Source organism: Hordeum vulgare, chromosome 7H (genome assembly GCF_904849725.1).
Source record: "Hordeum vulgare subsp. vulgare chromosome 7H, MorexV3_pseudomolecules_assembly, whole genome shotgun sequence".
Classification (NCBI taxonomy): domain Eukaryota; kingdom Viridiplantae; phylum Streptophyta; class Magnoliopsida; order Poales; family Poaceae; genus Hordeum; species Hordeum vulgare.
Window position 1 is genome coordinate 293,695,056 of NC_058524.1, and position 12,465 is coordinate 293,707,520.

A 12,465-nucleotide genomic window follows, 5' to 3' on the forward strand; every position below is an offset into this window, starting at 1 on the left:
GCAGTCGGCCAGGGGCAGCCTGCAGCCGGACAGGCTTCCAACCGGCCGGGTGTAGCCTGCAGCTCGCAGTCGGCCAGGGGCAGCCAGACAGGCTCTAGCCGGACAGGCTCCCAGCCGGCCGGGTGTAGCCTGTAGCCCGCAATCGGCCAGGAGCAGCCAGCAGCCGGCAAGGCTCCAGCCGGACCGGGGAACCAACCGGGGTAGCCGGACCGGGGGTCGTGGAGCCGACCAACCCTGGAGCCATCCAACCTTGGAGCCGGCCAACTGGGAGCTAGCCGGACTGGGGAGCCAGCCGGATCGGGGAGCCAGCCGGAGCAGGAGGACCAGGGGGCGTTAGCCACCCCAATGTTTTAAAATGTTGAGTCGTCTCCTTGAGCCTACCTGGGGTCATCCCCCTGACAGTAGCATCCGAGCCTCCGAGTGACTTGGAGAGTCGGGTGGAGGGTTTTCGCTATTGTTGTAGCAGAGTTCGTTGGTGACGGTCGGCAGCGGGATGCGGTCAACGTGGCTTGCTTCCAGTGCGACTCGAAGAGTCGGGCGGTGGGTCTTCATAGTTGCTAAAGCAATCAACGACATCGAGGATGTCGGGCACGGACGCGGAGACCGTCGTCTGGTGGGCGCGGAGCCCTGTCGTGCGTCGGTGTAGAGTCCGAGGGTTGATGCGCACGGAGCCCTGCCAGGCGGGGACGCGGGGGTCCGCCGGCTGGTGGCCGCGGGGCCCTGCAGGGCACGGACGCTAGGTCTGCAGGCTAGTTGTTTCCAGCGGGGGCGCGCACGCGCACCCGCTGGGTGTAGCCTACGGGCGACTGAAGAGTCGGGCGGAGGGTCTTTGATGTTGCTGAAACAGACGGTGGCGTCGAAGATGTCGGGCACGGACGCGGAGTCCGCCGACTGATGGGCGCGGGGCCCGCCGACTGATGGGTGTGGGGCCCTGCCGGACGCGAACGCGAAGTCCACCGGTTGATGGGCGTGTGGCGCTGCCGGACGCGGAGTCCGTCGGCTGGCTGTTTCCAGCGGGGGCGCGCAAGCGCACCCGCTGGGTGTAGCCTCCGGGCGACTCGAAGAGTCAGGCGACGGGGCTTTACTATTGCTGAAGCAAACGGTGGCGTCAAAGAAATCGGGCGCGGACGCGAGGTCTGCCGATTGATGGGCGCGGGACCCTGCCGGCCACGAACGCCGCCGGCTGGTGGGCGTGAAGCCATGCCGGGCGGGGACACGGGGGGCCGCCGGCTGGTGGGCGCAGGGCCCTGCCGGGCGTGGACGCGGAGTCCGCCAGCAGGCTGCTTCCAGCGGGGGCGCGCAAGCGCACCCCCTGGGTGTAGCCTCCCAGCCTCCGGGGACTCGGAAGAGTCGGGCGGAGGGTCTTTGTGTTGCTAAAGCAGGCGGTGGCGTCGAAGATGTCGGGCGCGGACGCGGTGTCCGCGGTCCGATGGGCGCGGGGCCCTGCCGGGCGCGGACGCGGGGTCCGCCGCTGGTGGGCGTGGAGCCCTACCGAGGGCGGACGCGGAGCCCGCTGGTCGATGGGCGTGTGGCGCTGTCGAACGCGGAGTCCGCCGGGAACTCCGCATAGCTGGCCAGGTGGAGGAGCCGAACGGGGAGGCAGCTGGAGCAGCCGGACCGGGGAGCCGACCAACTAGGAGCCAGCTGGACAGAGGCCTACCCGGGGCAATCGGACCGAGGGGGGTCCGTTTCTTGTGTCCGGCACGAGGATATACGGGTGCAGCCGGCAGCCCGCAGTCGGCCAGGAGCACCCTGCAGCCGGACAGGCTCCAGCCGGATCGGCTTCCAGCCGGTCAGGTGTAGCCTGCAGCCCGCAATTGGCTAGGAGCAACCTCCAGCCGGACAGGCTCTAGCGGCCGTGTGTAGCCTGTAGCCCGCAGTCGGCCAGAAGCAGCCAGCAGCCGACAAGGCTCTAGCCGGACGGGCTCCAACCAGACCGGGGAGCCAGGCGGGGTAGCCGGACCGGGGGTCGTGGAGCCAGTCAGCCCTGGAGCCGGCCAACTGGGAGCTAGCCGGACTGGGGAGCTAGCCGAAGTAGCAAGGCCAGGGGGCGTTAGCCACCCCGATGTTTTAATCCTTGAGCCTACCCGAGGGTCACCCCCCCCCCCCCCACACACACACACACAACATTGCTGCAACTTCATGTAAACTGATGAGTCCAACGACCGCCGGCGAACTGCTTTTCAGAACCCCAACTCATATTCGTAATACTCGCATTGCTATTCATAATTCTAGCTTGGTCAATAACAACTCTGGAGTTCGTTTGGCGATTGCATGGCGCACCGTCGACGCACATTGTAGTCGGATCGTCAAAATCAACTCCAACAAAATAAAAGGAGTACCTCTCATCAGAAGATCAGGACACCCAACTGCCTATCATTGGCAATGGGCAGTCTTCTTGCCGAATTTTGGTATGACCGCAGGCTTGGCGGCAGCACGGTGGCAAAATTATCAACTGACATCCTCGCCAAGGTTCCTAGCCGTCAAGGTGAAATTCACATCGTGGCTCAGTGGCTTCTCAACGGTGCCTGGATTGACAACATCCTGATCGAGCTTTCCTTGTTGGGGCTCTGACAGTTTAGGACGCTCTGGCGAGCCTACCAACTCTTCGATGGGCCTGAATGCCTCGTATGGAGATGGACTGAGTCTGGTGTCTACTCTGCCAGACCATGCTATAGGGCAACCTTCCATGGGTCTATCCGCTGTCGTGCCTGGAAACTTACTTTGATGACATGGGCTCCTTGTACTTGACCTCCTAGGAGGATTGTAACAAAACTCTACCTTTTCAATGCAATGAAACGCAAGTCTTTTGCGTTTTCTCAAAAGAAAAAAAAGTCATTTTTTCTTCTGGCTGGCCAGTCTGGATCGTTGTTGGACTGTGCAGCGCCTTGCCAACAAAGCGCTGCCACATAATCCTGCTTGCTTGCTCTGCATCCAAACTTTGTAGAGCATGGAGCATCTCCTGGTCAACTACCCGTTCGCCAGGGATATTTGGCACGAGGTCATGCCTTGGTTCCTTGCCTCCTCCAAGGGGGCTGATCCTGGCGAGACCCTCATCGACTAGTGGTTGAAAACCAAGCAGAGAACCTCCAAGGAGCGGCGGAAAGGCCTCGCTAGTACTGTACTCCTAACATCTTGGATGATCTGGAAGCACAGGAACGCCTGCACCTTCGGCAACGCACAACCGAACGATCGCACCCTTCTCAGTGATATCCTTCTTGAAGGTTGTGCCTGGGTCAGAGCCAGTGCTGCAAGGCTGGCTGCTTGCTGGCCAGAGGGTTGGGACAGTTCATTCATTCCCTTGGGAACCTCCTTTTTCTGCCATCTTTCTTTTTTTTCCTTGGCTCCCTTGGGTGCCAATGTCAATTCGGTCATGGGCCAATTGACTTGTTTGGCCCATGATGGATCAGCTATTACAAAACCAACTTCTAAGTTAACTCTTTGAGCAAGTTCGACGCAGAAGTACCTTGCACTCAACTCTTTGGATTAGTTATTATTAATTAATTTGTTCTTGGTTAGGAAGTGATAAAAGCTATGGTTACAGCAATACAGAGATAACATCCGCACTACTCCACAGAAGCAGCTCCTTGATCCAGACATAGTGAAGCTACTTATCAAACTCAAATATACAGTTACAGATGCAATTTTGCTCTCCAGTAGAATGGCTCCCAGATATTACACACAGGAAGCAAAAACATTAGCAGCTGTAAAACGAACATCGGTAATGCAGGAAGGGACATCATACCTTTTGCACAGAATATTGTCGATCTCCTTTTCAATCTTATATTCATCGAATATGGGAGCTCTTTTCTCGTAGAGGTCAACTCGATTGCAGAGCTCAGGTGCGACCTCTTGGAGATAGCCCGTAACCTAGAAACGAAAGAAGAAAAGCATTTTTTGTTTACATCAACAGGTCTGGAAAATGTGATTTTCTACTAAGAATGGACAATACCCCTCAATGTAACAAAGGTAGAGCACACAATACATGTTTTACTTTTATATCCATAGGAAACACTAATATGCTAACAGTAAAATGTAAATTGTACATTTTTGCTTTAAGGTACACTAATATGCTAACAGTGCAACTATCCATATTTGGTTATTATGCTTTATAGGGCAGTGGAGGCACGCCTGTGGTCGAACTCATAGATTGTTCTGGTGGCCCGCTCCTTTGCTGCCTGGAGCTCGACCTCAACTAGGTCAGCCACTCTGGTATGGGCCTGGGCCTCCTGGACCAGCAGTACATGGGCCACTCATACAACAGTCGCCCTCAAGAGAGGCGATAGATACCATTCATTCCCATCTTGATGCGGAGCATCCCCCGGACATCACCATGTCAAGTGCCCCATCGTCAAGAGACACATGCAGCTCGCACATCATGCATATAAAGGTGAATTTCTCTCCTTTACACTGTGTTTACTTGCCCCCTTTGAGGATGGTATACTATTTGACTCTCCCTCCTAGTGCATATATAGGTTTAAGCTGAGCTTCGCGCATGTTGAGGGAGTGCAAGCACAAGAGTACGACTACGTCATCCAAGAGGGAAGCATGGAAACAGCGACGGAAGAAGAGGCAGCAAAGGAAAAAGAGGTGTGGTGCGGTGTCGGTCTGCGCAGCTTCAAAACCTTCTGTTGCCACCGGGCTGTCCAGAAGACTCGCCATCGAACTGTCCGGCCAACCGACCAGACTGTCCGGTCCTGCACCGAAGCCTCCGAAGATTTGCACTACCGGACTGTCCAGTCCTCCACGACCAGACTGTTTGGTAATACTGTCTGCGCAAAGTTTTGGGCCCACGGACCATGCATCCCTTCCTCACTTACGACCTATATATACCTCTCCCCCACCTTCGATCCAGGGTTAGCTAAGATTAAAACTCATTGATAGAGCTTAGCTCATCTACGTCTCCTAGTGGGATCCCTCCATTATGGAGATGGCTCCTCATGGAGAACACTTGTGGTGTATCAAGGCCACCCAAGGGAGAAGACTTGTGGTGTATCAAGGCCACCTACGGGTGAAGATTCCTCTAGGAATTCAAGCCCTTCTTGTGTTAGGACTTGGGGAAGAACACTATCTTGTTTCATCTCTCTCTTGTGGATGATGTGGATCAAGGATCCATCTATGTATATCTTTATTTGCAACTTGTGTGTTGATTTGTACTAGTTCCCCTTGTGTTTCCTCTCGTGTTCTTCGTGTTCTTCCTCAAATCCACCTCCACTTTGTGAAGATCGGGCCACTCTCTAGTACGGGCCTGGCCATCCTGGGCCAGCAGTAAATGGGCCACATGGGCCATTCATTCAACAGGCTTATGTGACAACAAAAAATGTGCAGCAAATTTTTGGAGAATATATTTCAAGTGTTTACTTCTTGGATTACAGAAAAAATAGGCATATAGAACTCAACTTCTGTATAGAGGCACACACCATAAAGCATGCATCAGTGTGAAGGAAAAATAATTTACAAAAAATATTTTTTCAAGAGTTTATATGACTATAAACATATCATATGTCAAGCTACTCACCTCATGGTAGGTGCGAGGAGAATCCACAACCAACCTCTTGACCTAAGTGAAGAATACCAGTTAATCGGGATTCGAGTAAAGCATTTGAAAAGAAATGAACTGGTGACATAATTTTATTGGTTCTGCTGTGTTTGAATAGTATGCAAACTTTACTCACCTTCTCATTAAAATCATCTTGAACAATAGATAGAGCCTGGCCCTTTGATCTATACAACATCACAGGAATAGCACCTTCCACACCCTCCTCGGCAGCCAAGGCAGCAGATTGAGCATGTTCGGTTATTCCTTTCCAGGTAGATAACAAGCGATCAAGGTCCTTGTTTAACTCCTCCCAGGAATGGCCAGCGGCAACTGTACGGGCCGTCAGAGTAAATCCAGGAGGACGTAATAACTTTGTAATGCCCTTCAACCGGGTGCGTTCTATCCCAGTAATCTTTTTTGAAACTCCAACTTTGTTGCCACGGGAGACCAATATCTGCAATTCAAAATGGAAGGCTTATCCCAAAGTTAAAAAGGTTTCTACCTGAGCACCTATGCACCATACAATTTGGGGTCTGTCAGAAGAAGGGCATTCTTTGGAAAGTTTTGGTACTTACATCAGAATGTGCCTCGAAAAGTTAGTTGCCACCTGTCGGTGATATCATTAACATGTTATCATGGCAAATGTCCTTAAGCAACATAATCCAGGTAAGTTAAGATCATTGCTTTATTCAAGATCAGAACTCGAAAAGGTTTGTTAGATAGTGAAGCAGGAAACAGCTTGTTATGGCATGTTTTGCAAATGCACATGTTAAGGATGTTGTAGATACTTGATTTTTCTTCACATTTTTTTTCATGTGTATAACATGCATTTTTGCAACAGGGTGCAGAAACATATAGTTGTGGTTCTGTGAAGTAACCAGGATGCATTTAGCGGTCAGAGATATTCCTTTTGTGTGACTGTTGTACCAATGGCAAACAAAACAAACAAGTAGGGGTAGGCTAGAGTTGAAACACATAAGATCTCGAAACCAACTCATGGTTCTGGCATGTGGATAGCTAACACGCACCCCTGTCCATGGCTGGTTCTTTGGTGATAAACAAGAGATTATAAAGCATTAAATCTTTTAAACAAGTGATTATAAAGCTTTAAAAATGTAATGCTCAAAGTGCATGAGAACTAATGAACTATGTTAATCTTACATACCCAAAATCGGCTTCTTAAGCATGGAAAGGGACTCAGTGTTGGACCTTTCGTGCCCAATCCCTCCTTGACAACTTGAACCATGATTTTTGTGCCCTTGCGAACTTGAGACCATCTACATCCATTTGTATCATCGTTAGATTCCCTCAAAGCATGCTGAATGGAAGATAATGTCTTAATATCATTGCAGATCTCTGACCGATCTCCTGGTGAGTGATCATCATTGTATTCATCTTCCGAGTGATCATCAATTTCATCATCCCAACCAGAGACATTTTCAAATTCAGCACCATCAATCCTCTTTATCTTAGAATGGGAGACAATGTCCAAGCCTTCTTCATTTTCTTTAACATTCTGAGCCAGAAATGTTGATGAATCATCCTCATTTTCTTCATCTGCAAACTCATCGTCAGCAACATCATCATCATCATGATCATCATCATCATCATCGTATGTCAAAAGGCTCTCATTGTTATCACCGGAGTAATTAGCAGAACCTCCTTTAATATCCTTGACAATTTGAGGATACACAAATGGATCACGGTTTTGCTTTATGCTCATAAGTGAAGGTCTCAAAATTCCAATGTCGACAAAAGCACCTCCCATATGAGGCACAAGTTTCGTTATTATACCTAAATAAATACTGTCACAATGTACATTGTTTTTTATGGGCTCCAGCAGGAGTTCAACTAGTTTCCCATCTTCCAATACTGCAATTCTCTGTGTACTGCAGATAGAGGAGTTAATTAATATGACTCTTGGCGGTTCACCGGTGGCGGGCATATCCTTCTCAGAAGCTGCTGAGGGTTTATCATATTCTTTTAACCTTTTCATAATATCCTTTGATTCTACTTTCCGTTTCGATATAACACCAGCTCTGTTTGCTGTCACCCAAGACTGAGATAACCATGGCTCCTCCACAGGCTGATCCTGTTCAGGCATGTTTTCAGTTATTTCACCTGAATCCTTTTCCGTATTCAAAAACTTCCTTCTGTCTTTCTTGCGTTTCACTTGTGCAACAGAGTTCTTTGCTGAGATGATAGGTCCAAGAACCCATGGCTCCTCAACAGGCTGATTTATCTCCTGTTGGTTTACATTTATTTTAATTGCATTGCGTTTATCAGCTGCAGCAAAATCATCATGCACACTGATGGATGGACTGACTGCATCTAAAGGAGTGCCATTCCAAAGTCTCATTATAATATGCTCACCTGCCAATCAACTGAAAACATTTAAGTGTTCAGCAACTCTAAGGGTCTCAGTCAATACTGATTAAATGAAAATATGTGGTAGAGCAACATTACCTACAGATGAAGCTCCGTCCACCATATCTATAACAGAGTGGCCTTTCACAATGCTGTCACGCTTCCCTCTCTCAGCAATTTGATCTTCAACAGAGTCAGCTTCCATCAGCCATGATCCCCAGGAAGGAGAGGAAATACCTGCCACACTGGTTTCCATCCACTGATCTTTTACAAGGATGACATGATTTTTCTGGCTAACTGAAGGTATCGACAAGGAGCACTCAGGACCAGGCCTCCATATGATGTCATTAGAGGAAAAAAATTCCTCTCGAACAAAATAATTATACTTGAAATGCACGCCATATGGTACCTGAAAGTGTGTAACATGTCAAAAGAATGATATCATTTTTCTAACAATCATAATAAGTGACTGTTGTGTTTCTGATAATAACAATGAATAGGCAGGTATGTCAATTAAATCAATTACCCATAGCATTTGACACGAAAACCTCTTTGTAAAGTTGTGAATTTAAAATGTTTGTCAGATGTATGAAATACAGAAAGATGTGCCTCATCCTCCCAATATAGGTTCCATATAACACGATGTTTCTTATCACAAATCCATTAAACAAAGGAATTTGCAAAGTAAAACCTAAACTGAGCAACTCATAAAGGAAAAGGAAATTATACTTTGCATAAGCGTGCATGCGTTCACTGAACGCATATCAACGGGATTTTTCCTATATTGAGAGAGCACAAGCAGGCATGCAAAAAACTTACACCTCATGCTGACATCATCACATTAGTTGCTTTTTTGAATTTTTAAAGTGATTTATCTCACAAACCATTAATCCAATAGCGATCCGCCTTAACCGCTGGGTTCGCCTCGGCGAGAGCTATGAAACAAGATCCCATGTTGACATGTTCCAGTGGAAAAAAAACGCTGCCACGAGCTGCCAGATTATGTCACCATAGTTGTCATCTTAACAGGGAACGGTTGCCACAAAAATTATGAGTAGTTACCAGACAATATTTTTGTATATTTTTAAACTTTGCAATGTCATGCAAAGCTAGATAGTGATTACTCAAGTGTTAACAATGAGTAAGAAGTATCAGCCTACACTTTAGTTGAGCAATCTGGCAACTAAGTTAATTAAATCCGGTAACTATCTGACTAATAACATGGCAAGTAAGTGATAGTAATCTGCAAGTATCGCCAAAAAAAGTTTGTCGAAACATACCGACATGGGATATAGTTTTGAAGATCTCGCCATGAGAAAGCTAAGGTGAAAGCTGATCGTCAATCAGGTTAACAATTTGGGAGATAAAACTTTTTTATATTCAAATTGGAAAGAATCTTTTGATGATGTGATGGTTATATGTCATGGTTGCATGCAAGAGAAGGAGGGGAGGCATCCACATGGGAAGGCATCCATGCGGTGCCACTATGTAGTGGTGTCCAACAGAACATGAAGCTATCCTGAGCTCAACATTAGGCTACCTGTATTGGGAGTATCATAGCTAGTATCATGCATGCCAACTAGGCAATTTTGATGACGTGGCATCGAATTAAATGTAGAAAAAGAGGGTTGAGTATCATATTATGATACCATATCATAATAAACTCTATGCTATTGTGTGTCATGCATAAATGAGATCATCTAAAATACTACTCTATGATACTATGCACTATGAAGGTAGTATCATACACTTAGTATCATATGCATGATACTAATGTGTGATACTCCCCACTACGAGTAGCCTTAAAGAAAACAGTTGAGAAAATAAATGTTTAATTATCATCTCAGCAAGACTCTAGAAAATATTATCTACTCCCTCCATTTCTAAATATAAGGTGTATTATTTTTTCAAAAATTCAAACTTTTCTAACTTTGACCAAGTTTATTGATAAAAATATCAATGTTTAGAATACCAAATCATTATCGCTAGATTCACCATGAAATATATTTCTATATTTTGTATTTTTAGTATTGTAAATGCGTACTCCCTCTGTCTCGATGCATTAGGCATCTTACGAAAATAAAATAATCCCAAAACACTAAGGCACATTACAATAGTACTAGTTGCATGCATATTAATTAGACTCCATCTATTAATTGAAGGACCAATGCATTTAACTTATGCGGCACTCTTTTTGACTTTGAAGAGGTCTCCTAATTAATAGCACATTTTTAGTTGAGAAAGGAATATTGTGATTGGCTTCATCTGTAATTCAGTTTCTTCTTCTATCCAATCTTTGTGTGCCTAGGTTGCAGTGCGCCTTCTAAGATGCCTAATGCACCGAGACGGAGGAAGTATATATTTTGCTATAAAGTTGGTCAAACATAGACATCCTTTGACTTTTCAAAAAACGAATACACCTTATATTAAGGAACGGAGGGAGTATACGATAAGAAGATAAATATAACAACGCGTGACTTATGAACCAACTTATCTAGAATGGATTACAAATACTTAGAAGTCAAATGGTTTCGGCGAATTTTTCTCATTAATTTTCTCTAATGTTCCTCATCATTCTCCCCTTGTTGTTTGGAAGTCGACCTTGAGTTATCTTCATTAACCGCTTGTTTTGGGTGGTAGAGGGTCAAGCCCGCAACACTGAATGTGTTGGATATATCCATCTCGCATGAAAGATCCATCACATAAACATTATCGTTTATCTTCCTCGGAATAGAGAAGGATCCACAATTTCACTGCCTAAGCTAACACCTAAAAGCAGTCTTTCTTTTCGGAGGTATACCATCATCTTATCACCAACTTGCAATGATTTCAACCTCTGTTTGCAGTCAGCTAACTGCTTGTACTTCTGATTCTATGCTTCCAAAACACTGCATATTTCTACAAATAGTTTAATGTACTTCACCAGGCCCAGCAAAGTACATGTCTTGGGACTTTAGTGTAGACAATTGAGAAAGGACTCCTTCCAGTGTTTCTATGTCTGCAGTTGTTATAGGAGAACTCAGCTAGAGATAAAGCCAAATCCCATTGTGTTTAATCAAACTTTTTATCATCTACATTTTGCCTTTTGTGGAGGATATGTGCCTACTCTACTTTCCTATCTAGGACTCCTACAAAATATATACTAGTGTGAAGCATAGATTGCTTCAAAAAAAAAAAAACCTTTCCAAACTGTACGAGCTTCTTCAAAGCATACGGTTTCTAGATGTATATGACGTGGTGCTGGAGCTTCTGAACCAGAAGCTCTCGACCCCATCCCTAGCGTAACATCTCTGCGTGGGGAGTTGGCTTCTTTTTTCCGGAGAACGCAGCAGCTCAGGCTCTTCCTGCATACCATAAATGGCCCACAAAAATGAATAATCCTAGAGCAAAATGAGGCCCTTTCTTTCTCCACAAATGCAATGAATCATACCCAAAAATTTGTTCAGCACTTTGGTCGTTTTTGTGGATGGGCAATGCTAGAAAAAATTATTTCAGTGTTGAAATGCTTCCGTAAAGTGAGCCAGAATGCAGCAAGAAACTTGCTATCATGGTCTGAGACAATGGACGTTGGAACACCATGAAGCCTGACCACTTCTCGAAAAGAATAAATTTGCCACATGACGAGCATCTGTCATCTTGCGGCATGCTATTGTTGAATAAAACCAGGCACAGGCACAGCTTGTTTTTCTCACCATGGCAGTGCATTTAGGCTTCAACGGCAGTGTCTAGTTTTCAGTTAGTGCTTTTTCATCTCGTGGCACCGCTTTAGCTCGAGATGTGTGGCACGATTCATTAGTGGGATGGCGCGAGCAATGTGGATCGTGGCACTGCACGTTTGCTTGTAGAGTCCAAGGTCTTGAGTTCAAGTCCTAGCTTTCGCAGTTTATCTAAAAAATTGTTGTCCCCCCTTTGTCCATGTATAGGCCTCTTGAGCCATACATCGGAGTCCTCTCTCTCTCTCTCTCTCTCTCTCTCTCTCCCTCTCTCCCTCTCTCCCTCTCTCTCTCTGTCCTAGCTTAGCTTCTCCAATCTCCGGGATGCCAATCATGCCGTGAATGTCTGCGGCCCATTGGTTCGCGTGAAGGCCGTCCGCAACAGTTCTTGACTTGCGACGCCGTTTGGGGATGAGATCAAAAAGGAGAGGCGCGATCTCTCGGATTGCACGTCCGTTGATCCATCGGTCCTCCCAGAACAAGGCGCGCTGGCCATTGCCGATAGCCATGGTGGTAGAGGCGAAGAAGAGCGCGTGCTCCTCGGGCGCGAAGTGCAGGTCAAGGCCGCTCCAGGCCATGCCAGCATCGACTCGGCTGAGCCACTGCCACCGTATGCGAAGGGCGAGGCCAGTGCGCTCGAGGTCGTGAACACCGAGGCCCCCAAACTGGATAGGCCGGCAGGATTGACGCACTAGGATGAAGTTGTCGTGAAGACTTCGCCCGGGGATGAACGCGTTTTGGACGTTGCTGATGAGGTTGTTGAGCCTGGGGGCTAGGCGGAGCGAAAGCAGCTTGGCCAGGACCTTGGCGACGATGTGAATTAGGCTTATGGGCCTATAATCACCC

At 47.1% G+C, this 12,465-nt stretch overlaps 1 protein-coding gene across 3 annotated transcripts in view; it reads right to left on the reverse strand.

The window, feature by feature from the left end:
• Positions 1 to 12,465, reverse strand: part of LOC123413152 (ribonuclease E/G-like protein, chloroplastic) — a 50,231-nt gene that overhangs the window by 25,674 nt on the left and 12,092 nt on the right. For all 3 annotated transcript variants that reach the window (XM_045106103.1, XM_045106102.1, XM_045106101.1), the window contains exons 4-8: positions 8,006 to 8,315; positions 6,705 to 7,912; positions 5,676 to 5,993; positions 5,519 to 5,560; positions 3,746 to 3,870 (exon numbers count right to left, since the gene is read on the reverse strand). In XM_045106103.1, the coding sequence (XP_044962038.1) occupies positions 3,746 to 3,870; positions 5,519 to 5,560; positions 5,676 to 5,993; positions 6,705 to 7,912; positions 8,006 to 8,315 (2,003 nt within the window). The remainder of the gene's footprint in view (positions 1 to 3,745; positions 3,871 to 5,518; positions 5,561 to 5,675; positions 5,994 to 6,704; positions 7,913 to 8,005; positions 8,316 to 12,465) is intronic.